The sequence below is a fragment of the Rhincodon typus genome, chromosome 11, assembly GCF_021869965.1.
Source record: "Rhincodon typus isolate 14 chromosome 11, sRhiTyp1.1, whole genome shotgun sequence".
Classification (NCBI taxonomy): Eukaryota; Metazoa; Chordata; class Chondrichthyes; order Orectolobiformes; family Rhincodontidae; genus Rhincodon; species Rhincodon typus.
The window spans coordinates 7,342,842-7,369,639 of NC_063342.1; the positions used below are offsets into that span (position 1 = coordinate 7,342,842).

At 42.0% G+C, this 26,798-nt stretch overlaps 1 protein-coding gene across 6 annotated transcripts in view; it reads left to right on the forward strand.

Annotated features, from left to right (window-relative positions):
- usp25 (ubiquitin specific peptidase 25) overlaps positions 1 to 26,798 on the forward strand; it is a 163,174-nt gene that overhangs the window by 57,134 nt on the left and 79,242 nt on the right. For all 6 annotated transcript variants that reach the window (XM_048602648.1, XM_048602650.1, XM_048602652.1 and 3 more), the window contains exons 6-10: positions 8,948 to 9,034; positions 16,451 to 16,588; positions 17,993 to 18,069; positions 23,706 to 23,779; positions 25,410 to 25,567. In XM_048602648.1, the coding sequence (XP_048458605.1) occupies positions 8,948 to 9,034; positions 16,451 to 16,588; positions 17,993 to 18,069; positions 23,706 to 23,779; positions 25,410 to 25,567 (534 nt within the window). The remainder of the gene's footprint in view (positions 1 to 8,947; positions 9,035 to 16,450; positions 16,589 to 17,992; positions 18,070 to 23,705; positions 23,780 to 25,409; positions 25,568 to 26,798) is intronic.

Sequence of the window (26,798 nt, forward strand, 5' to 3'; positions counted from 1 at the left end):
AGTGGAAGAAGACCCAGTACTGGTTGCTGAATTCTGGCTTTGCATTGAATAAGCAAATCACTCGCTAATTTGTTTTTTCTTTGATATTGCCTTTGCTCCGTTAACTTTACTGTCATGATGTTTTTGAGCTGTGCTGCTCCTTCTTTCTTTCATTCGTTCTTTTTAAACTGTTGAACTCTTTTATTGCCCCAAGTTGCCCCTTTGTTCTGCAACGTGTTCAAACACAAGCTCAAGAGCCTCCTAGTTGTTTCTTCTTGGTTACCTTCCTTTAATTTCTTTTTTCTAATAAGCTGGTGTCCAGCAACCTTCAAATAGTCTTCTCAGTAATGAACTATAACTACATCGAGAGTAAGAAGAGGGGGAGAGAGGGTACAAGCATCTGAATCCAGAACTAAAGGCAAACAGGAAACTCCAATTTTACGTACACCCACAAAATAGAAATGACAGGAGAAAACCCCAGCTCTGAAAAAGGGAAGCAGTTTAGTCATAGTGTAACTTTTTGAGGAGGTGAACCAGGGATAGTGGAGCCCTGTCTATTGATGAAGGGAGAAGGTCCGTGTATTCCAGATGACCCCGGGTGCAGCAAGGAACTTTAAGGAATTATGATCTTACTGGATTGATACTGTGAGCAGAAAGTGACTTTTTTTTTTGAAAAGTGGAACAACCAAAATATTGAACTTATTTTATTCCTGGCCTTCGATGTTGGTGTACTGACTGTGACCAGTTCAGTCATTGTATCGGATAATATTGGCAATATGAGACTGTCCTTTGGGTGATTTGCTCCTGACCCCCAGCTACACCATAAGACTATAAGACATGGGAACAGAAGTAGGTCATTCAACCCATAGAGCTCCACTGTTCAATCAGATCATGGCTGTTCTGGTAATGCTCAACTCCACTTTCCCTTCTTTTCCTATAACACTTGGTTCAATGATCAATGCTTATGTATAATTGCCTCTGCTCACTGTCTTGCGACTTTGACCGAATGAATTGTTCTTTATACCTGGGTCTAGACAGTCAGTAACGAAGCTATTTGCAGCTGAACTGAATTCTGTTTAGTTTTGGTTATTGGCTGCTGTAATAAAAACTGAAAGAACTGCGGATGCTGTAAATCAGGAACAAAAACAAAGTTGCCGGAAAAGCTCAGCAGGTCTGGCAGCATCTGTGAAGGAAAAGAGTTAACGTTTCCGTCACCGGATCCGAAACGTTAACTCTGTTTTTTCCTTCACAGATGCTGCCAGACCTGCTGAGTTTTTCTAGCAACTTTGTTTTTGTTATTGGCTGCTGTGCTGTGTTAACTGTGCGGGGGAGGAGGAAGGAGCTGAGCTATGACAGAAAGCTGTATATGTTGGCAGTGGTTGTGTAGAATTGGGTTGCAGAAAATTGAGCGTAGACGGGCCAAGCATTTGCTAGGTCCATGTGACAGTGACTTGAGGGGAGGAGGGTGGGAGTTGAAGCTGGGGTGTGTTGTGTGTGATGTTGGGGGAGGGATGGTGCGGGCATATTATGTGTGTAGAGTTGCCTATGTGGACAGTGATGGCAATGGGGAGAAGAACAAGGGCGATAGTTATCAACGTGGAGCATGAATGACAGTGAGGAAAGAACCTTGTGCACTTGATGTCAACTGCACTTTTATAGAATGTGTTTATTAAAAGTGCCCGTGGTTTGCAATCAGCTGCCATTCAGTGTGGGTGTAAACAAGTGATCATCACTGTTCCACTGCATGAGATCCAGTTACAACTTGGCAAAAAGTTATTTAGGATTAATGACTTCATAGGGCTTCCACTGACCTTCACATGCTTATTTGGAACCCTCATAAGTCAGGCGTTACGGACAGAACTGCCCTATGAATTACTTCTAAGAATGCTTACTTGCCATGTGGAAAATAATTTTCACCTCAAATTCTCCTTCCTTTGCCACTTATCACTCACCCAGTTGATTCCTCTGTGGGAAGTAACAACTGTGCACCGAATCTGCTCAGACTAAAAAAAATATTATTAGATTAGATTGGAATTGAAAGGTGTCGCTGTAAGTGCAAAAATCTCATACCAAGATGCAGCCAAGACCAAAAGCTTGATGTTTCAGGCATCGTAAATCACACGCCCACCCTATGTTCTGATGGCACCATGCTGTTGTAGTGCACAGGGTACAGCTGGGCTGCACCTTACATGGAAACTTCCATTGCCCCATGCGAAAAAGTTTTTCTTTTTTTTGAAGGTGTTCACTTGAAGTATTGCCCAAACACTTTGAATACAATTTACATTAGTATCCAAGAATTTTCAAACTGTGATTCTCGTGTCTGCTGGGCTAATCACCCTTGACAGTGGACATTCTTTGTAGCACAGGTGATTTTGTTCTTCCTGAGCCTACTGAAGAATAGCGTTTGCATTTATATAGCAGCTCAGAATGTTGCACAGCATTTTACAGCCAATAGAGTACTTTTATAGCATAATTGCTATTGTCATATAGGAAACATGGAAAGCAATTTATGCACATCAAGCTCTGACAAACAGAATGAGATAGTTAATATTCTGGGCTTTTTAATCGTTGGTTCAGGGATAAAGACATGTGGGAGAACTCCCTGCTGTTCTTTGGATAGTGTTGTGTGATCTTCACCTGAGAGAGCAGATGGTTTAATGTCTTGACTGAAAGACTGCACGTCCAACGGTGCAACACCCTGTCAGTTTTATACTGGAGTATTAGTTAACATTATGTTCGTAAATCTCTGGTTGGGGACTTCAGACTCTGAAATTAGAGTTCTCCCACTAACTGGCCATGCTTTGATATTATTTCACCTAAACCTGTCCAATTTGAGAGTCTAGACATGGATCTTTACAAATATGTGGGGTATGAATCCTGAATCAGAAAACCAAAGAATCCTACATTACCAGAAACCCTCATTATATACAGATTATGGATTAATAGCAGATACCTTGAAGTTTCACAAATGTCGAAATATGAGCAAAGGCCATTAGGCTGATAAGGTCGTGCATTAGTGCAGATTAGATTGCCTGTCTGCAAAGTTGTCTGTCACATTTGTGATGGAATGCCCCAGTAGATGCATCATGTTCTCAGTAGCAAAGACTGTTTAGCTCACTTTGGAAAAGTATTCTGTGCTTGAATTACCGCTTGTGGGGGAGGGACCAGACTTCTTGTCACTTCAGTCTTCATTCTTTGTCTGGTTATCCTTGGTATGTGCTTGCTTGTTTTCATTGATTACAAATTTCATTTTCATTTAGTCCGTTGTAATTTTGAAAACCTTTAAGCTTCTGCAACAGTTCTTTCAATCTGAAGGAGGCGTTTCTGAAAGTTTCATGATAGAATATTTCTGTCTAGGCTGTTCAAGGCAAATGAACTGGAATGGAATACTTTACATAGAACATAGATCAGTACAGCACAATACAGGCCCTTCGGCCCACGATGTTGTGCTGAACTTTTATCCTAAACCTAAGGTCTATCTAACCTCCACCGCTACCTTATACTATCATCCATATGCCTATCTAATAGCCGCTTAAATGCCCGTAATGAGGCTGATTCCACTACCCTCTCCGGCAATGCATTCCACGCCCCTACCACTCTCTGAGTAAAGAACCTACCTCTGACGTCTCCCCTATATCCACCTCCACTCACTTTAAAACTATGCCCCTCATAATAGCTACCTCCACTCTAGGAAAAAGTCTCTGGCTGTCCACTCTATCCATACCTCTGATCATTTTGTACACCTCTATCAAGTCACCTCTCATCCTTCGTCATTCTAAAGAGAAAAACCCTAGCTCTCTCAACCTTTCCTGGTAAGACCTTCCATCCATTCCAGGCAACATCCTGGTAAATCTCCTCTGCACCTTTTCCAACGCTTCCACATCTTTCCTGTAATGAGGTGACCAGAACTGGACACAATACTCCAGATGTGGCCGAACCAGGCTTTTGTATAGCTGGAGCATAACTTCACGGCTCTTGAACTCGATCCCTCTATTAATGAAAGCTAACACACCATACGCCTTCTTAACAACTCTATCCACCTGGGTGGCAGCTTTCAGGGAACTGTGAACATGAACCCCAAGATCTCTCTGCTCCTCCACACTGCCAAGAATCTTTCCATTAACCCTGTATTCTGCTTTCAAGTTTGTCCTTCCAAAATGAATCACCTCACACTTTTCAGGGTTAAACTCCATCTGCCACTTCTCAGCCCAGCTCTGCATTTTATCAGTGTCCCTTTGTAACCTAGAACAGCCCTCCGCACTGTCCAGAACGTGACCCACCTTCGTATCGTCCGCGAACTTACTAATCCATCCTTCCACTCCTTCATCCAAATCATTTACAAAAATCACAAATAGAAGAGGACCCAGAACAGATCCTTGTGGTACACCACTCGTAACTGAACACCGTGCTGAATATTTTCCGTCCACTACCACCCTTTGTCTTCTAAGGGTCAGCCAATTCTGAATCCAATCTGCCACATGTCCCCCTATCCCGTGCCTCCTTACCTTCTGCAAACCTTATCAAATGCCTTACTTAAATCCATGTATACCACATCCACTGCTCCACCTTCATCCACGTGTTTGGTCACCTCTTCAAAGAATTCAATAAGGTTTGTGAGGCATGACCTACTCCTCACAAATCTGTGCTGACTATCAGGAATCAAACTGTGCCTTTCCAAGTGATCATAAATCCTGTCTCTCAGAGCCCTTTCCAATAATTTGCCCACCACTGACATAAGACTAACTGGCCTGTAATTTCTGGGGTTATCCCTGTTCCCTTTTTTGAACAAGGGAATGACGTTTGCCTCTTTCCAATCTTCCGGCACTATACCCGTGGAGAGTGAGGACGAAAAGATCATCGCTAAAGGCCCTGCGATCTCGTCCCTTGCTTCCCATAGAATCCTCGGATAAATCCCATCAGGCCCGGGGCACTTATCTATCTTCAACTTCCTCAAAATTCCTAGCACATCTTCTTTACTAACATCGACCTCCTCTAGCCTACCTGCCTGTTTCACAACGCCGTCCTCTACAACTAGGTCCCTCTCAGTTGTGAATACTGAAGAAAAGCATTCATTAAGGACCTCTCCTATCTCTTTAGGCTCTGTGCACAAATTCCCTTTACAATCCTTGATCGGTCCTACCCTTTCTCTGGTCATTCTCTTGTTCTGCACATATGTGTAAAAAGCCTTGGAGTTTTCCTTGATCCTATCCGCCAAGGTTTTCTCATGCCCCCTTATAGCTCTCCTAAGCCCTTTCTTCAGCTCCTTCCTGGCTAACTTGTATCCCTCTAGAGCCTTTTCCGTTCCTGTTTTCCTAAACCTTACACAAGCCTCCTTCTTTCTCTTAACCAGTCGTTCGACCTCTCTCGAGAACCAAGGCTCTCTCACTCGACCGCATCTTCTCTGCCTGCTAGGGACAAACATATCGAGCACTTGCAGTATGCATTCTTTAAACAATCTCAACATTTCTGTGGTGCTCTTCCCTGACAGCATCTGTTCCCAATTTATGTTACCCAGTTCTTGCCTAACTGAATTGTAATTACCCTTCCCCCAATTGTAAACTTTACCCTGCCGAGTGTACCTATCCTTATCCATGACTGTCGTGAATGAAACAGAGTTATGATCGCTACCACCAAAATGCTCTCCTACCAACAAGTCTAACACTTGGCCCGGTTCATTGCCAAGCACCAAATCCAAAGTGGCCTCTCCTCGTGTTGGTCTATCTACATACTGTGTCAGGAATCCTTCCTGAATGCACTGGACAAAATCTGCTCCATCTAAACTATTACAACTAAAATGTTTCCGATCAATATTTGGAAGGTTGAAGTCACCCATGACTACACCCTGTGACTTCTGCACCTTTCCAGTATCTGCCTCCCAATCCGCTCCTCTACTTCTCTGCAACTATTAGGGGGTCTGTGAAAAACCCCCAACAAAGTGACTGCTCCTTTCTGGTTCCTGACCTCAACCCAAACTGACTCTGTAGACATATCATTCTCGAACTGCCTTTCAGTAGCTGCTATACTCGCCCTGACTAGCAATGCCACTCCCCCACCTCTTTTTCCACCCTCCCTATTTCTTTTAAAGCATCTAAATCCCCGAACTTCCAACAACCATTCCTCTCCCGGAGTTACCCAAGTTTCTGTAATGTCCACAACATTGTAGTTCCAAGTACCGACCCATGCTCTAAGTTCATCCGCTTTATTTCTGATACTTCTAGCATTGAAGTATACACACCTCTAACCATCTCGGTGTCCGCAATTACGCTCCATCAGCCGCATTTCTTTATAAACCACCTCACTGCCTGTTGTGTCTGTTGGAAGGCCAAATACCTCATCCTCTGAATTATAAATCCGGTTCCCCACCCCCTGCCAAAGTTTAAACCACCCCGTACAGCTCTAGCAAACCTCCCTCCCAGGATATTTGTGCCCTTCTGGCTCAGGTGCAACCCGTCCTTACTGTACAGGTCCCACCTTCCCCAGAATGTGCTCCAATTATCCACATAATGGAAGCCCTCCCTCCTACATCAGCCCTGTAGCCACATGTTTAGCTGCGCTCTCTCCCTATTTCTTACCTCGTTATCACGTGGCACTGGTAGTAATCCAGAGATAACTACCCTGTTTGACCTGGACTTCAGCTTCCAACCTAACTCCCTGTACTCGTTTTTCACATTCTCAGTCCTTTTTCTACCTATGTCATTGGTACCGATGTGTACCAATGCGCGTACATCCTGCCACTGCTGCTGGTGGTCGTTACCATTAAGAAAGAAGGAACAGGAGGAGACCATTTAGTCTCTAAGCCTGCCAACCATTCAGTGATATCATGGCTGATCCTCAACATAACTCATTTACTGGCCTTTGTGCCGTACCTCTCAATACTTTTAGCTATTATCATTCTCTGCTTTAAATGCAACAGTTATCTTTCCATCAGTTTCCATTTGTGAAACAGAGCTTCTGAGCACCCATCATCCCTAGTATGCTAAAGTGGTTCTGAATTTCACTCCTGAAAATATTTTCTCTTTGTGAACCTAATCTATTCCCCTTAATATCTTGAAAGTTTTGATCAAATCACCTCTTCATTGTCTACATTCCAAGGAGGATGGCCCCGGTCTGTGCAGTCTCTCCTTGTAGCTTAACTGTTGGAATCCAAGTTTCATTGTGGTAAGCTACATATTTGCTCCAATATAAGTACTTCGTTCCCAAGATACCCCATCTGACCTCAAGACGTGTATGGAATTCAGGTTGAGGGCAGATTTGAGTTCAGTTGTGACAGCCTGGATGGTCAAATAACTTGTGAACCTCACATGAATACAGACCAGTTAGTCAAGGTTCCAAAGTCACCTGATTCTGATGAGGTTATTTGTACCGAGGAATAGAAGCCTTCAGAGTACAGGAGGAAGAAAGTGAAGGTGTGAGTCATTTTTGATACTATCAGCCAGGATTCAGTGGTCGGCTTCTCATGTCTAAGGCTCAGCATAAGGATTGAGCACATAACCCAAGATGACATTCCTATGCGGTACTGAGCGATGCTGTATTGTGAAATGGAATGAGAGAGAACAACGGAGGTCTTGTTTATCCATGCAGATGGCATATAAGACCATATTCCAAGAAAGACCAGGAGATTTATTGAATGTTCTGGGCAATATTTATCCTTCAACCAACATCTTTTAAACATTATCTGGTCATTTATCTCATTGCTGTTTGTAGGATGTTGCTATGTGCAAATTGCTGTCATAATCTCTGCCTGACATTAGTGATTACCAACTTGAATCCATTTATTTTTTGTGTGTGTGGCTAAGACCATAAGAACTAAGAGCACGACACAGGCAATTCAATCTCTCAAGCCTGCTCTGCCAAAATTTCACCATCTGCAATGATGGGATTTGAACCTATGTGCCAAGGACTTTGGCCTGGGTTCTGGATTACTAGTCTAGCGACTTTATCATACCATGACTACCTCCCCTGGCAGATTTCTGTGCAGTCTGAGCAGCTTATTTGAACCAGGGCATCCATTTAACAAAGGCATATTTTCAAAGTCAGTTTATTAGCTTTTAAAAGTGTACATTTCTATTCTTTCACAGTTGCAGCTATTCTAGCTGCAAAAATAGCAAAATATAAAAATGTAAATATTTTAAAATAATTGTACAAACAAATCTCTAGTACACGTCAATGACTTCATTTGACACTATGCACCATGTAGGGAGCTTTGGACCTCTTTGCTCAGCTTAGGCCTCTGGGTACCCATTTAGTGGGGACACTATGAAATCTATGTATTATATGTAACCAAAAGATGATGCTAGGGCTGCAAGGCTAACATGGTGGTACAGTTGCACTAATGCTGTTTCTCCAGTAACATTTTAATTTTAAAACAAGAATATTGTCCTTGAAAGAAAAGGTAAATGAAATAATTTTTAAAAGTGCATTCCTGTTATTTTTAAGAAATGCAATACAATCACTAAGAGCATTTAAATTGAAGAAATTTAAGTTGAATTTTGAGAGATGTCCTTTAACACATTCTCTGCTTATGAAAAGAACGTTCATGGAGCAATTGCTTTCATGATTTCCTTTTTATGGATCTTGAAGACACTTTTGCTTTTCCTTCTGGCGTCATGTTTCTTGAACTATAGTTGAGAGTGTAAAAGATTATGCACTGTACATTTGGACGAATAAGGGGTGTGCACGGTTTTCTTTAATGTGCTGCAGGGAAAACTGGTAAGCACACTTCAGAAGTACTGTATTTTCTGAAAAGTAATTTGGGACATACTGAGATTGTGAAAGTTACTATAGAAATAAAAGTTTATTTGGTTCTGTTATTTGCACCTTTCTCTTTTCACCCATTTTTTTCTTTGTGTTTTCTTTCATCTCTTGATAAGTTCATTTCTTCGTGTGCATAGAGTTTCTTTTGTATGACCTGTACAGTTCCATCACTGGCTGCAGTTAATGTGCTTTTTTGTCTTCTCGTCCTCTTTAGTCCCTCTTTAATCTGCTTGAGTTTCGGAGACTTGTCCTCAACTATGTCCCGCCGACTGATCCTCAGGATGTACCTCAAAATCAAAAGGTGAGTGATTTCTGTGACTCTTTGCTTGAAGTTGATATGAGATGCTGGACAAAACATGCATTCACTTCACCACTTGGAGCTAGATGGATTGATTCCTGTGAGCATCATCATGACCATTCCATCTCCAACTTTACCTCCTACCTTTCTATGTGGCATGTTAACAAACTTTTTGTGTTACCCTTTCCATGATTTCTGCCTATCAGTCAAACAGCCAATTTCCTCCTCATGTCCTGAAAGTAAGAAATGAAACTTTAAAAAAGAAACTTCTAAATAATCCAGTGATATTTCACCTGCATTGCTAGAAATAGTGTTGTGAAGGTGATATTTAATTCCTCCAGCACAATTCCATTAACTTGACCTACATTCATTGAGTCGTTGAGTCATACAGCACTGAAATAGACCCTTCAGTCCAACTTGTCCATGCTGACTAAGTTCCCAAACTAACCTAGTCCCATTTGCTTGCGTTGGCCCACATCCCTCCAAAATGTTCCTGATCATGTATGTGTGTAAATGCATTTTAAATGTTGTACCACCTGCTCTGGCAGTTCATTCCACAGAGCCCCTGAGGTCCCTTTTAAATCTTTCTCCTCTGCTTAAAATCATGCCCTGCAGTTTTGAACTCCCCTGCCCTTATCTATACCCTTCATGATTTTATAAACTCTATAAGGTCACCCTTCAACCTCCTATGCTTCTGTGAAAAAAATGCCAGCCTATCCAGTCTCTCCTTAAACTTCAAATCCTCCAGTCCCGGTAACATCCTTGTAAATCTTTTCTGCATCCCCTCCAGTTTAATATGATCCTTCCTATAACAGGGCAACCAGAACTGGGCACAGTACTCCAAAAGTGGTCTCATTAACATCCTGTATAGCCATACTAGGAAGTCCCAACTCCTATACTCCATACTTTTGGATCAGAAATTGGCTAGCGTAAGAAGACAGAGGGTGGTGGTTGATGGGAAATGTTCATCCTGGAGTTCAGTTGCTAGTGGTGTACCTCAAGGATCTGTTTTGGGGCCACTGCTGTTTGTCATTTTTATAAATGACCTGGATGAGGGCATAGAAGGATGGGTTAGTAAATTTGCGGATGACACCAAAGTCGGTGGAGTTGTGGATAGTGCGGAAGGATGTTGCAGGTTACAGAGGGACATAGATAAGCTGCAGAGCTGGGCTGAGAGGTGGCAAATGGAGTTTAATGCGGAAAAGTGTGAGGTGATTCACTTTGGAAGGAGTAACAGGAATACAGAGTACTGGGCTAATGGTAAGATTCTTGGTAGTGTGGATGAGCAGAAAGATCTCGGTGTCCATGTGCATAGATCACTGAAAGTTGCCACCCAGGTTGATAGCGTTGTTAAGAAGGCGTACAGTATGTTAGGTTTTATTGGTAGAGGGATTGAGTTTCGGAGCCATGAGGTCATGTTGCAGCTGTACAAAACTCTGGTGCGGCCGCACTTGGAGTATTGCGTACAGTTCTGGTCACCGCATTATAGGAAGGATGTGGAAGCATTGGAAAGGGTGCAGAGGAGATTTACCAGGATGTTGCCTGGTAAGGAGGGAAGGTCTTATGAGGAAAGGCTGAGGGTTTTGAGGCTGTTTTCGTTAGAGAGAAGAAGGTTAAGAGGTGACTTAATAGAGACATACAAGATGATCAGAGGATTAGATAGGGTGGACAGTGGGAGCCTTTTTCCTCGGATGGTGATGGCTAGCACGAGGGGACATAGCTTTAAATTGAGGGGTGATAGATATAGGACAGATGTCAGAGGTAGGTTCTTTACTCTGAGAGTGGTAAGGGCGTGGAATGCTCTGCCTGCAAAAGTAGTAGACTCGCCAACTTTAAGGGCATTTAAATGGTCATTGGATAAACATATGGATGATAATGGAATAGTGTAGGTTAGATGGGCTTCAGAATGGTTTCACAGGTCGGCGCAACATCGAGGGCCGAAGGGCCTGTACTGCGCTGTTAAGTTCTATGTTCTATGGTCTGAGCAATGAAGGCAAGCGTGCTAAATGCCTCTCCCACACCCTATCTACTTGTAACACTACTTTTCAAGGAGCAATATACCTGAACCCCTAGGTGTCTCTGTCTGATTGGCAGAATTCCCCAGGGCCCTGCCATTAACTTTGTAAGTCCTGCCCTTGTTCGTCTTACCAAAATGCAAGACCTCATATTTATCCAAATTAAATTCCATCTGATACTTCTGGCCCATTGGCCCGGTTGATCAAGATCCCATCATACCCTTAGGTAACCTTCACTGTATTCTGTATCACCAGTTTTGGTGTCATCCACAAACGTACTAACCATGCATCCTATACTCTCTTCCAAATTATTTATATAAATGATAAGCGGTGGACTCAGCAGCAATTCCTGCAGAGCACCGCTGGTCATAGGCCTTCAGTTTGAAAAACAACCTTCCACCACCACACTCTGTCTGCTACCATCAAGCCAATTTTGTATCCATTTGGCAACCTCTCCCAGAATCCCATGTGATCTAACTTTCCTACCCTGTCTACCATATGGAACTTTGTCTGCAGCCTTGCTAAAGAGCATATAAACAATGTCTGTTGCTCTGCCCTCATCTATTTCTTGGTCACATCCTCAAAAAATTCAATCAAGTTTGTGAGACACGATTTCCCACACAAAAGCCATGCTGACTATCCCTAATTAATCCTTGCCTCTCCACACGCATGTAAATCCTGTCTCTCAGAATCCCCTCCAGCAACTTCCCCACCACTGATGTCAGACTCATCGGTCTATAGTTCCCACACTTTTCCTTGCAGCCTTTCTTAAAGGCACAACACTAGCTGCCTCCAGTCTCCCTGCACCTCACCCGTGGCTGTAATTGATAACAAATATCACTGCTAGGGGCTCCACAATTCCTTCCCTAACTTCCCACAATGTGCTGGAATACACTTAATCGGGTCCCAGAGATTTATCTACCTTTATGCTTTTTAAGACTTCCAGCACCACCTCTTCTGTAATGTGGACTGTTTTCAAGACATGAATATTTATTTCCCCAAGTTCCCGAGCTTCCATGTCTTTCTCCAGAGTAGCCTGTCGATCAAAAACTGGAAGGTCAATATGACTTCGATATTGGGATGTAAGGACAGACCTTGTTATAACTGGACTATGTCATAGCTAGGTAATCAAGTAGTGTATTGAATTCCTTTATGCAGAGGAAAGCTGCTACTAATTGTGTTCGTTCTAGGCTTCCCTTTTGGATATTTATTCAATGGGTGTTTTTAAAATTCAAGTAGCATTATGGGATTGAAGCAGAATTATGCAAAGGGAAAACTATTTCATTTTAGCAGAAGAAAATGATTCCTGATTGTCATGGAGAAATATATTTACTGACTGTACTTGCAATAAAGTTACTTTTCTTTTAACATGAGCATAATTTGCTTTCTGAGGAGCCATGAAATCTCTGTCTCATTCGGGAATTTGCAGTATATTAACCAATTTTACAATTTGATTTCAAATGTGCATGCAAGACTTACATTTTTACTGGTCAGGATTTGTTTCTCAGACACCCTGTCAGAACACTTCTACAACCAGTCTGTCCATAAATGAAAGTGGTAAATATTTTGTGTGTCAGACTGTCCTTCCTTATGAACGCAATATCTAAAATACATTTCCAGCCTTCACTTCAATCTATCGTTCTCTCCCACCCTGCACTATAACACCTTATTCTGATCATTAAATGATGTATTGCAAGTTCCAAAAAAGTATGTTACAAAACTAAACTTTGGTGCATTTAGTGTTTGTTATATGTTTGAGTAATTTTCACTTTTCCTGTACAAATCTTTACATGTTTTTGTATCAGATTTGCTAATTTTTCACTCTTGAAAGTTACAACTTTCAGAGTCAACAACGGAACACTTGCCATTTCTGGCATTGAAGTCTCTCAAGTTAGGTATTGGGAGAGATGTAGAAAGTGAGATGTCGGGTCAAGCTCCTTACGTCCTGACACAGCAATGCGTCTGTGTTTTGAAAGATGATTTTTGTCTCTGCAGTCCTCACAAAGGAGATAAGTAACCTTGTCCCAGAACTTTGAAAAAATGAAATATAGCCATTCATAGTTGTGCCCTTTAAATTAGCCTGTTCTTTACACACATCCTCATTTGACCTCCAATCTCACTGATTCTTGTAAGAAATGCCCAGGTCTCTAGTTGGTGTCACCTTGTCCTTGCTTCTGTCAGAAAACAGCTGTACTGAGAAGATCTTGGAGTGTTGACAAAGTAGCAGTAAATCTGGCAGATTGCTGATTGTCTGTTTTCATGATTAAGTAAAGGATGAAAATGATACACATGTAACCAACACCGAACATTCCCACTACACCTGAGTTCAGGCTGTGTCTGTATAGATTGACCTGAGCTTCATGAGGCTGAGATGATGCTCACAGATCCATCATTAGTGTTGGATTCAATTTTGAAGTGTTGTATTAAGTGATTTATAATGGAAGGAGATTAGCACAACATCCAAGAGTATAACTTGAAATATGATTCTTTCCTTACCCTTTATTGAAATCAGTAATGAGAATTGGAAAGTCAATTCAGCTAATCACGGGTCAAAATTTTTGAAAATATTAGAGGATAGTGGTTCATTTTTGTTTATTTTTACCTGTATGAACATCAGTCTACACCTGGACTTTGAATAAACATTATGCAGATGGCACTGATCCAACTTGCTGTTTGGCATTTTTTTTCCCCTGTCCTCCTCTGTGCTCATTAAGAATGCAATAAATAACTGTTGCTGAATTGGATTCTTCCTGTAGCAGAATACGCTCGGGTTAAATATAGGACAGAGAAAGTTGTGGAACAACTTGACTCAATTGATCCAACATTTATTTGAAGTTCAAATCATATGATAACTTTTATCGTGTCACACGGTCACTTCTAGTGATGAATCATCTTGGCTGTTTAATGAGAAATACATGATTTCATAAGATTGCTAGCTGTTTTGTACATTTGCCGTATCATCACTAGAAAATATATTGAGAGGGGCAGAAAGTTATTTTAAGTTTTTGTCTTTATAGCACAACTGGGGTATACTTGAATTTGTCAGTCTCAGCTGGATAGTGTGACAGTGCTGTCACTTTAGAAAGATTATTTTGTCCTGGGCATTTTTGAAAAGAGGTTGTAAAGGCAGAGGAGTTGCACTGACTACTGAAAGCAGCTTAAGTAAATAACTTAGGAGGCCTTAAGGTTTTTTAAAAGTGTTAGAACAATGGAAGGGGAGTGGCCAGCTCTCACAGACGAGGCTTGCTAGTTTTTTTAAGATGCAGCAGTCAGAAGCTGTTTGGGGTCCCAGAAGGGTTGGAAGCTTCAATAAATAATTCCTAGTTGCTACTTTCTCTGAAATGCCTCTTAATGTTGTTTTGTTGTGGATTGGAGAATTCCATGTAAGAATCAATGTTTGAATTTGCCTTTTTGCCAAGGGGTACGTTTATGAGATGTTACTATATTGGAACAGTTAATTAATAATTGGTACTGTCTATTATTTGGTTAAGTTTTCCAGTAGTTAAATTATTCTAAATTCCTCTTACTTTGTATTTTTTATTTTAACTATAGTGTTTAAACAAATTGTATTCTGCTTAACTACAAGTCGTGTGACCAGTCGCATTACATCTGGAACACGCACTTCATGTCTGCCTTTAAGATCTGAAACAGTTGAGGTCTAGGCTCCCTTCTTAAAATATTTTGAGGGGGTTTGGTCTGGTCCATAACAATAGAAGTTTGGCTACTCAGGTAAAAAGTTCAGTTTGATTAATATGGTTGCAGCGTGTGCAACCTACAAGATGCACTGTGACTTTTAACCAAGGCTGCTTCAACAGCACCATGTAAATCTGCAATCTCTGCTGCTTGGAAATGTAAGGGAATCTGTCACATGGAACCCCATCAAGTGCAAGTTTTCTTCCAAGACAAAAACCACCCCAATCTGAAAATATGTCGCAGTTCCTTCACTGCCACTTGAACTCCCTCCCTGATGGTACACTGGGAGTTCATACATAGTGTAAATTTGAATACAGAGGAGATATAATGAAAATTTTAAATAAATATAAAAAACCTCAGTTTGTGTTCTGTTTTATTCTATGCAATTAAAATTGCATCTTAGTAAATTCGATCAAGATTCTTCATCATCTTCCTTTTCTCAAGCTTCACTATATCATTTTAGTGTCACCATTGGGCACAGTTCACCTGTAGCGTCTCTATTGAATCTATGCTTGCAGATAAATTTATGTAACGTTATAATTCTATTGCGTTTATTTTAATGGCGTCTATGTGCATACCCTACCAGTTGCTCAGCCGTTGCATGGTAACAGCGCAAGTAACTAGCCAGAAGTTGACTCTTGTATCAAATGTATCTTTACAGTAAGCACTGTTAGAGCTGAGTCTCTCAAATCCTGAGAGGAATTTGGAGTGGCATGAAACTTACTGAGGCTGTGTGTGACTTATAAAGGAAACCTTTCTCTACCAATTGAGAAGTGATTCTTTTTGCATCTAAATTGTATTTGAATAAATGCAAGCATTAACTGGTGACTCAATTGAGTCGGTATGAACTGAAACTGTGGTGGATGGGTTAGGAGACGTGCTCATAATGTGATTCTGGAAATAAATGTTTATAAAGGTGTGTAAATATTGGCTCCAGTTCTGTCCTTTACAATCTGGCTTTCTGGTGCAGAACAGAGGGTGTCTCTTTCTCCATAGATTTTAAACCAATCAGTTGGTCAAATTAAAAAATAATTTAAATTTCATTCTGGTCCCCCCTTCCCCATTCTTTTGGAGGAAAATCTCTTTTTATGTTTGAAGTTACAGGTTCACTGGTTTATGCTTTCAGTCATGCTTTGGCATGTTGGCAAGGCAAGCATTTGTTGCTCCTAAGAAGAGCTGCAGGGCTGCTTTTTGACTTTGTTCAATTATTGTGGTACACTCAATGCATAGGCTTAGTTTGGCAGTTTTATGGTTTTGATCTAGCTATGGTGAAGAAGCAGCTGATACATGTCTACTTCAGGATATGGCTTAGAGCTGGTGGTTTTTCAAAGCTTCTGCAACTTGTCCTCCTGGGCAGTGGACATAATAAATTTCCTAGAGCCGGTGAGTTTTTCAGTACCTTTTCCAAGGGGCTGGTCTTCATGTGGCCTCTATGCGATGACTCTTTGCTGTCTTTAGGATGATCATCTCAGAAAACTATGTATTTATGATAGAACCCAGCATTGTGCAGAGGATACCATCCACTTGCAAATTGGTTTGCTTATCTTGCTTATATAATTTTCTTTATTAGGTCTCCTCTGTATTAAATGTGTGGCCTGCAGAGTGTGTCTATCATATTGTGCCCCTCTCCCCCAACCTCTTTAGATCGTCTTCATTGATGAGCAAGCTGTTTTTGGGATTGTCTGTGTTCATTTTTTCTTGCGATTTGCAGGAGCGACGGAATCTTCCTTTTATGCGTGAATTACGACACCTATTTGCTTTAATGGTTAGCTCCAAACGGAAGTATGTGGATCCATCAAGAGCTGTGGAAATATTAAAGGATACTTTCAAATCTAATGACTTGCAGCAGGTAAGAGTTGGGTAGTAATGAGAGAGAATTTGCAATAAATTTGTACCACATCTGAATCCTACTGTTACAGTTGATAGTTCAGTTGATCATTAATGGCTGCAACTCAGCAATTCAGACCAGATTTGGTCCCTGCAATGTGCTCCATTAAGCTCATAGACTGAAGACTACAGTTGGTCTCATTATTTCCAGAGATCAGCTTGGAGAGCCACTCCTTATTGGTCTCCACAGACTTCTGCAAAAAACTGGTGAGAGTTCAATTGACCTTTGTTGTAAACAACCAACACTTGTCTTGTTCATACATATAGTGATCTCTTGGGTGAATTCCAAAAGAAAGAGGCATTTCCAGTGGGACTGTAGCCAGCAGAGTTGTATGTACCAGAAAGGAATCCTCCATTTCTGGTCAAAGGAAAATAACGATAAATAAGCAAAAAAAAATTACATGTTGACATTACTGAAAATAACTCCACGAGCATGTAACCCTGTTTACATTTTTCCATTTCCCATACCGACTGTAAGAAAATGATGACTGCTAGTTATAGATGCACAATTAATACAGCTCACCTCATTCTTTCTCTTCCCTTTGTGCATTTCTTACCTGATCTTGTGATCAGAGTGAGAGACTGATGGCAGAACTGTTTCTGTGTTGCATCTGCTCCAGGTTTTTTGTTTGGCTATTGATTTATCTAACCTGCTGGAAGCCAAAGACTGATGTGCAATATTTGTGTGCTGGCAACCCTCTGGCATTCGTCTAGCCTATGATTTCTTGTCTGTAGAACTAAACGTCAGTGTCTGATGTTTGACAATGGGGGCACATCACTTTTTCTCGCCTGACTACGACAAAGCATGTGATGGGCCTGTTCACCTAGAAAAATTATGATTGGACAGTGCCAACATGGATTTATGAAGGGAAGATCATGTTTGAAAAGTCTTTTGCAGATATTATTCATAGCATAAATAAAGTTAGTAAACAAACTTTGAGAATATGAGTTTGGGAATGCTGTACTGATGTAGATTGAGAAGCAGGCCACTCAAGGGTAGTGACTGTACGGGTACCAGAAGGATCAGTGCTAGGTCCACAGCTTTTCACCATAAAATCGTGAAAATAATTTGAATGTGGGGACCATTTATAATATTTCCAACTTCTGATCTGGGTCCTAAGCTCTGATATTCAGTCCCAAAACTAATCTGTCTCTCTTCCCCATTAAAATGCTCCTTAAAATCAACTCTGACTATCATTTTGTAGCCTGCCATGATATCACCTTATTTAGTTTGGTGTCAAATTTTGTTTGGTAATATTCCTGTGGGGCATCTTGTTAAGTTAAAGAAGGTGCCTCCCAGGGATGATCCTATGCAGATGTTTGGTCTTTTAATAAGTGTCCCTTCCCTCCCTGTTCTTTTCTACAGCAAGATGTGAGTGAGTTTACACACAAGCTTTTGGATTGGTTAGAGGATGCCTTTCAAGTGAAAACTGAAGAAGAGAGGTAAGCTTGGAATGATTTTATGGGGAAAAAGACTGAAGCTGATCGGTGACATCCCTGATGTTTATAAGCTGATCTCTTGTGGTGTTGCTCACTGGTACTTTGGAAAGTAGTTGTTCCCATTGTAGACCCATATGAAAACTGGTACGACCCTAACATGTTTAAGTGAGAGAGTTTATGGGTCAGTGGTATTTAGAACTGGAAAGCAGAAAGTACTGTCTGTTGAAAGAACTATATGTTGCCCTCCTACGGGTGTCAAGGATGTGTAAAACCAATGAAACAGTGCTGGAAAGATTGTTGTTAAAAATTTCACTTGAAACTTGAACTCTCTGATTTGTTTGCACTCGTTATCTATTTGCAGTATCTATCATTTGTTTTATTTTTCTGACAGCCATCATTCTGAATCTGAAGACCCAAATATGTTCTCAAAGCTGGGAGTTATTTATCTGATTCGTAATAGGACTGACTATCACAGTTTGTGCCAGGATCTCCTGTTAATAAGTTTAAGCCAGTCTTTCCAGGACTTAGGTAAAAGGGAGCCAGGCCTAATCTGTTTCTCTGGTCATAGAGTCATACAGCTGTACAGCATGGAAACAGACCCTTTGGTCCAACCTGTCCATGCCGACTAGATATCCTAAATAATTCTCGTCCCATTTGCCAACATTTGGCCCATTACCCTTGAAACCTTTCCTATTCATATACTCATCCAGATGCCTTTTAAACATTGTAATTATACCAGCCTCCACCACTTCCTGTGGCAGCTCATTCCATACACACACCACCCTGTATGTGAAAACGTTGCCCCTTAGGTCCCTTTTTAATCTTTCCCCTCTCAGCTTAAGCCTATGCCCTCTAGTTTTGGATTCCCCTGCCCCGGGGAAAAGACCTTGGCAATTCACCCTGTCCATGACCCTCATGATTTTATTAACTTCCATGAGGTCACCCTTTCAGGATAGGCAATGGCTTAGTGGTATTATTGCTAGACTATTGATCCAGCCCGGTTCTGGGGCCCCAGGTTCGAATCCCATCACGGCAGATGGTGGATTTGAATTCAATAAAAAAAAGTCTAATTAAGAATCACCATGAAATCATTGTCAATTGTTGGAAAAACCCATCTGGTTGACTAATGTCCTTCAGGGAAGGAAATCTGCCATCCTCACCTGGTCTGGCCTACATGTGACTCCAGACACAGCAATGTGGTTGACTCTCATGGTGCCATCTGAAATGGCCTAGCAAGCCATTCAGTTGTACCAATCACTACAAAATCTCAAAGAAATGAAACCGGATGGATTACCTGGCATCCACCTAGGCACCTGAAAAGACAACAGCTAAAAATGCCCTGTCGATCCTGCAAAGTCCTCCTTATTAACATCTGGGGGCCAGTGGGCAAGGAAACCTCCGGCTGATTACCACATACCGTCCTCCCTCAGCTGATGAATTGCTACTCCTCCATGTTGAACAACACTTGGAGGAAACACTGAGGATGGCAAGGACACAAAATGTACTCTGGGTGGGTGATTTCAATGTCCATTACCAACAGTGGCACGGTAGCAGTACTACTGATTGAGCTGGCTGGGTCCTAAAGGACATAGCTGCTAGACTGGGTCTGCGGCAGGTGGTGAGGGAACCAACAAGAGGGAAAAACATACTTGACCTCATCCTCACCAATCTGCCAGCTGTTGTTTCATCTGTCCGCGACAGTATTGGTAAGAGTGACCATCGTACAGTCCTTGTGGAGTCGAAGTCCCGGCTTCACATTGAGAATAACTTCCGTCGTGTTGTGTGGCACTATCACATACTAAATCCGTCAGAGTTCGCACAGATCTAGTAACTCAAGACTGGGCATTCATGTGGCGCTGTGGGCCATCAACAGCAGAATAGCACTCCAGCATATTCCCCCACTCAAGCATTACCATCTAACCACGGGATCAACCCTGGTTCAATGGGTAGTGCATCAGGGCAGCCCAGGAGCTGCACCTGAAAATGAGGTGTCAATCTGGTGAAGCCACCAAATAGGACTACTTGCACGCCAAACAGCAAAAGCAGCAAGTGATAGACAGAGCTAAGCAATCCCACAACCAACGGATCAGATCTAAGCTCTGCAGCCCTGCCACATCCAGTCATGAATGGTTGTGGACAATTAAACAACTCACTGGAGAAGGAGGCTCCACAAATATCCCCAGCACATCAGTGCAAAAGATAAGGCTTAAGCATTTGCAGCAATCTTAAGCCAGAAGTGCCAAGTGGATGATCCAGCTCAGCCTCCTCCAGTGGTCCCCAGCATTACAGATACCAGTCTTCAGCCAATTCGATTCACTCCACGTGATATCAAGAAACGGTTGGAGATGTAGAATAGTGCAAAGGCTACCGGCCCTGACAACATTCCAGCAATAGTACTGAAGACTTGTGCTCCAGAACTTGCCACTCCCCTAACCAAGCTGTTCCAGTACTGTTACAACCCTGGTATCTACCTGACAATGTGGAAAATTGCCCAAGTATGGCCTGTACATAAAAAGCAGGACAAATCCAACCCGGTCAATTACCGCCCCATCAGTCTCCTCTCGATCATCAGTAAAGTGATGGAAGGTGTCATCAACAGTGCTATCAAGCAGCACCTGCTCAGCAATAACCTGCTCAGTGACACCCAGTTTAGGTTCCGCCAGGGCCACTCAGCTCCTGATCTCATTACAGCCTTGGTTCAAACATGGACAAAAGAGCTGAATTCCAGAGGTGAGGTGAGAGTGACAGCCCTTGACATCAAGGCTGCATTCGACAGTGTGTGGCATCAAGCGCACTGGCAAATCTGAAATCAGTGGGTGTTAGGGGGCAAATTCTCCGGTGGTTAGAGTCATAACTGACACGTAGGAAGATGGTCACAGTTGTTGGAAGTCAATCATCTCAGCTCCAGGATATTTCTTCAGGAATTCATCAGGGTAGTGTCCAAGGCCTAACTATCTTCAGGTGCTTAATCAATGACCTTCCCTTCATCATAAGTTCAGAAGCAGGGATATTCGCCGATGACTGCGCTATGTTCAGTACCATTCACGACTCCTCAGATACTGAAGCAGTTCTTGTCTAATGCAACAAGATCTGGACAATATCCAGGCTTGGGCTGATAGCTGGCAAGTGACAATTACGCTATACAAAACCAGGCTATGACCATTACCAATAAGAGACAATCTAACCACTGCCCCTTGATATTCAGTGGTGTTGCCATCACTGAATCCCCCACTATCAGCATCCTGGTATTTATCATTGACCAGAAGCTCAACTAGACTCACCACATAAACACAGTGGCTACAAGAGCAGGCCCGAAGCTAGGAATATTGTCGCGAATAACTCATCTCCTGACTCCTCAAAGCCTGTCCACCATCTACACAGCACAAGTCAGGAGTCACACGACACTGTGTTATAGTTGATTCAGAGGTAGTAGGAACTGCCGATGCTGGAGAATCTGAGATAACAAGGTGTAGAGCTGGATGAACACAGCAGGCCAAGCAGCATCAGAGGAGCAGGAAAGCTGATGTTTCCGGTCTGAACCCTTCTTCACAAATGGGGGAGGGGAAGGGGGCTATGAAATAAATAGAGAGAGAGAGGGGGAGGCAGATGGAAGATGGATAAAGGAGCAGATAGGTGGAGAGGAGACGGACAGATCAGGGAGGTGGGGATGGAGCCAGTAAAGGTGAGTGTAGATGGGGAGTTAGGATGGGGGTAGGTCAGTCAAGGGAAGACGGCCAGGTCAAGGAGGCGGGGATGAGGCTGGTAGGTAGGAGATGGGTGTGTGGGGGTTGAGGTGGGAGGAAGGACGGACCGGTCAGGGAGGCGGGGGCGAGCTGGGCTGGTTTTGGGATGCGGTCGGGAGCGGGGAGATTTTGAAGTTTGTGAAGTCCGCATTGATACCATTGGGCTGCAGCGTTCCCAAGCGAAATATGAGGTGCTGTTCTTGCAACCAACCCAAAGGGCAACTAGGAACGGGCAAGAAGTGCTGGTCAGTCAGCGATGCCCACATCCCACAAATGAATAGAAAAAAAAACCCTCAGCCTCCGGTGCTGCAGGGAAAATAGCCCCAGTCTATTCAACCTCTCCCTATAGCTCAACACCAAGCTCCTCCTACCCCACCCCCGACACCCAAACCAACCCTGACAACATCCTTCTAAATCTTCTCTGAACCCTTTCACTTTTCACAACATAGTTTCTATGGCAGCGAGACCAGAATTGAACGCAGTATTCCAAAAGTGGCCTAACCAGTGTCCTGTACAACCACAACATGACCTCCCAACTCCTATACTCAGTGCACTGTCCGGTAAAGGCAAGCATACCAAATGCCTTCTTCACTATACTGTCTATCTGTGACTCCACTTTTGAGGAACTATTAATCTGTAATTCATCAAAGCATTGAGTTCAAGACTCACTGCGGAGACTTGAGATCATATTTAGGCTGTTCTGAGGGAATGGTGCAATTCTATTGATTAGACCATAACCTGCTGCCTGTTTGCCCCCTCAGGTGGACAGTAAAAACAATCCATGGTATTACTTGGGGAAGAGTTCTCTTCATTTTTCAATCCAATGTTTTATTCTCCAGCCAATATTAAAATTTTGGCCCAGAACTTCCAGTCTTCACTGATGTCTGGGGGAAGTGCCTGGACAGTTTGAACTTCTGATAAGTAATTCCCCTGCTTCCCCTGACCTCCTGCAGAAGTCTCTGGCTTAGTTTGAAGACTTTGGACATTTCAATGGTGCTTAACTGAAGAGTTATCCAAGAAATGTTAAACAGAAAAATCCTAGTCTAACTCTTTGGGAACTCCAGAACTGACCCACCATTCACTCACTGTGACACAACTACCTAAACTAATATGTCAAGCCCCTGACCCAACCCAACTACCCCTCCTGACACGCTAACACTTGACTACCCTTCCAAGTCCTACCCAACATCACCTCACCCTACCCTACTCTAAAATTATGCAGTTCCAATAAGATACAAAACTTTTCAATTGAACATGAGGCTTCGAGATCTCACTGCTTATTTCGTGTTGAGTTACAGTACACTGAATTTCCAGTGCAAGAATAAGCCATTCAACCTACTGGTCTAAGTTGGTGTTTTGGTTCTGTGTCATTTAGTGGAGCCTAGTGCACTTACGGTAGAATAGAGGTCAGAACCTAATGTTGAAGGTGCTCTCCAGGAGCAAGAAGACAATCTAGAAAAAAAAAAGACAAAAACAAAAATATTTATTCAAAAATTTTATTTATGCGTCCATTGAAAACTTTACAGGATTTGATAGAGTGGAATGCAGAAATTGTTTTCATGGGCACTAGTAATAGATCAGTGGCAAAAGAATCAAGGAGGGAGTTTATTCTACTCAGATCAAATTGTTATAATCTTGAATGTGTTCTGAACTACTGGAAAGAGTATTGTGAACAGATTCCACAGCACGTTTCAGCTGGATAAATACTTGCTGTAAAGGAGAAACTTGTAGGGCTGTGATTGAAGAGGAGGTGGAGTGTAACTAATAAGATGGTTCTATAAAAAAGTCTGGGACAGGCATGGTGGTTAGAATGGCTGCCACCTTGCTGCATGTTGCTATGCTTGCTTATCCCAATGTTATGCTAGTATGTATGGTGAAGTGTTTCTTTCTTGCCAGGGATGGCGAAAAACCAAAGAACCCAATGGTGGAGCTCTTCTATGGACGGTTCCTGGCTGTGGGGATGCATGAAGGTAATGTACATCAGGACCACCTTGTGAAAAAATTCTAGGACATAGGTAGGAGCCAGAATCGTCTGTACAGCTCCTCCAGCCTGCTGTGCCATTCTGTAAGACCATGGGTGGACTGAGATGCCAACTCCACCTTCCGCAACATCCTCAAATTTCTGTATTCCCTTAGTGTCCAAAAGTATATTAGTAGTCTTGAATATATTCCATGACTGAACTTCCTCAGCTCTCTGGAGATTCCAAGTAAAGAAATTTCTTCATACCTCAGTTTTACATAGCTGACCCATCTCCTGAGCCTGTGACCCCTAGATCTGGACTCTCCAGTCCCTCATGCTGTTGAACCCTCTAGTTTAAAATGTTACATTAGGATCACCTGTTGTTCTTCTAAACTCCAAACAATGTTGGTCCATTCTACGCAACCCTTTAAGAGGACAACATTTCCTCCTTGAAATTAACCTAGTAAACCTTGCTGCACATCTTCTAAGCCAAGTGTATCCTTTCTTAGGTAAAGAGACTAAAACTGTACATTAGACATCACCAGAGCCTGGTATAATTACAACACTACTTCTTTACTTTCTGCTCCCTTGCATTGAGAACTTACATATCATTCACCTGTCTCATTGTTTTCTGTACTTTGCTGTTAACGTGGAGATTTATTGCAAGAACATTTGAATCTCTTAGGAACCCAACTTCTTTCAGTCTTGCACATGTTAAAAAAAATTTACTTTTCCATTCTTCTTACCAAAATGGACAGCTTTACACTTCCTAAATTATATTTCATTTTCCACAATTTTCCCATAATCTTATTGGATCTATACCTTTGAAGCCTCATTGTGTCCTTGTCATGACTTATTGTCCACCTTTTTATGTGCCTACATTCCACTTATCTTTGCACCATCAAACTTGCAAGCATTACAGTCAGAACATTCATCTGAATTATTGTTTCAGAAACTTACAGTTTTGATTCTTTTTAACAGCCAAAAGAGAAACTTTAATTGAGTCTTATGGGACTTCTTACACTCAACGCTCTGTCATGAACAGGACAGATTAAGATTAGATTAAAAATCCATCTGAATTGTCTTATTAATATTTCAGGGCAAGTATTACACAGGTTAGATATAGAATAAAAATCCTGCCTCTTCACTGTTTCCAAGAAACAATCCCAGAGCAGGTACAACATGTGGTTAGAAACAATAAAATTCCCTCTTCGCTGTGCCAAGCAAACATTGTCAAGTCAAATATAGAATGGAGTGAGATGCAGAGTAAAATTTCTTCCACATCCCATCAAAAATTCTCAGGCCACATACAGCTCAGGTTTGATATAACACATCCTTTTCACTTACTAATCAAGGATCTGTTGATTGGATTGAGGAGTACACCTCTTTCTGTGAGCCTAGTTGGAAAGGCACGTGAAAATAGGATGATTAAAAAACAGCCCCCGTAAATGGGAGATCTGGATAATGTCAAGGTAATAACATGATTAACATTACTGCTAAGTCTGATTCTGAACTTATCTAGGGCCGAAACATTGGTACTTGTAATTATGCTCCCTGATTGTCATAGGGATGTGTGGGGGGGCTTACTGATTTGAGACTTAAATCTTACTCTATTAAACTAATGTTTACTTTCTCATTAGGGAAAAAGTTTGAGAATTCGGAGATGTTTGGACAATACCCATTGCAGGTGAATGGATTTAAGGATCTTCATGAATGTTTAGAGGCTGCAATGGTTGAAGGCGAGATTGAATCATTGCAGGCAGAAAATTCCACTAATTCTGCGAAGTCTGGACAAGAGGTGGGTTGTTACCAAAGGGTTCTTCATTGTCGCCGAGTTAATTCATTAACATGTTTGGTGCACAGTGCTAGGTTAATGTAAGTTGTCTAGCCCTGCTGAAAATATTGTTGCCATGATTTGCTGTAGCAAAGGATTATAGTCTTCAGCCAGTTGTATTCAATCCTCATGATACCAAAAAATGGCTAGAGGCTCTGGATACTGCAAAGGCTACGGGCTCTGACAACATTCCAGCAGTAGTATTGATGACATGTTCCAGAACTTGCTGCACCACTTACTAAGCTGATTCAACACTGATATCTACCTGACTATATGAAAAATTACCCAGATATGTCCTGTACACAAAAGGGAGGACAAATCAAACCCAGCCACTTTCCACGCTCTTAGTCATCAGTAAAGTGATGGAAGGTGGCATCAATAGTGCTTTCAGGCTGCACTTGCTTAGCAATAACCTGTTCATTGAAGCTCACCTCTGGGCATCAGTGCATCATTACAGCTTTGGTTCGAACATGGACAAAAGAGCTGAGTTCCAGAGGTGAGGTGAGAGTGTTACCCTTGACATCAAGACTGCATTTGACAGATTGTGGCCTCACAGAGCCCTAGCACTGGAATCAGTGGGTTGGTTATAAGGGAAAATCTCTCCTCTGGTTGGGATCATGCATGACACGTGGGAAGATGGTTATGGCTTTAGGAGGTCAGTCATCTCAGCTCCAGGACATTTCTGCAGGAGTTTCTCATGGGTGTGACGTTGACCCAGTCATAGTCACCTGCTTCATCAATGACCTTCCCTCCATCATAAGGTCGGGAGTGGGGATGTTCGCTGATGATTGCAGAATGTTATCATTTTAATTAGTTTAATAAAGGTGAGTTGTATTCACAATTGCTTTCTTTCTTTGCCATTCATTCCTGATTTATGACCACCTTCTTAGGAGCAACATAATATATTACTTAGACTAACAGACCAGGCACATTTAGGAGAAAAATTAATTGATCTCTGTTGTGTATTTTGTATGTGTTGTAAGTGTTGACTTATATGAATGTAAAGTTTCATAACGAAACTCTAAGTCAAATATTAGGACAAAAAACAGAAATTGGTAGTTGAAACCAGGCAGACAGGGGAAAGCAAGTTCAGCAGTTTGATGTGTAGTTATCACTTTCCACTGCAGAACCTGAACACCAACACAACATTACACCACATTTGTGGTGGGTGCATGGAATGTGCTGCCGGTGGTGG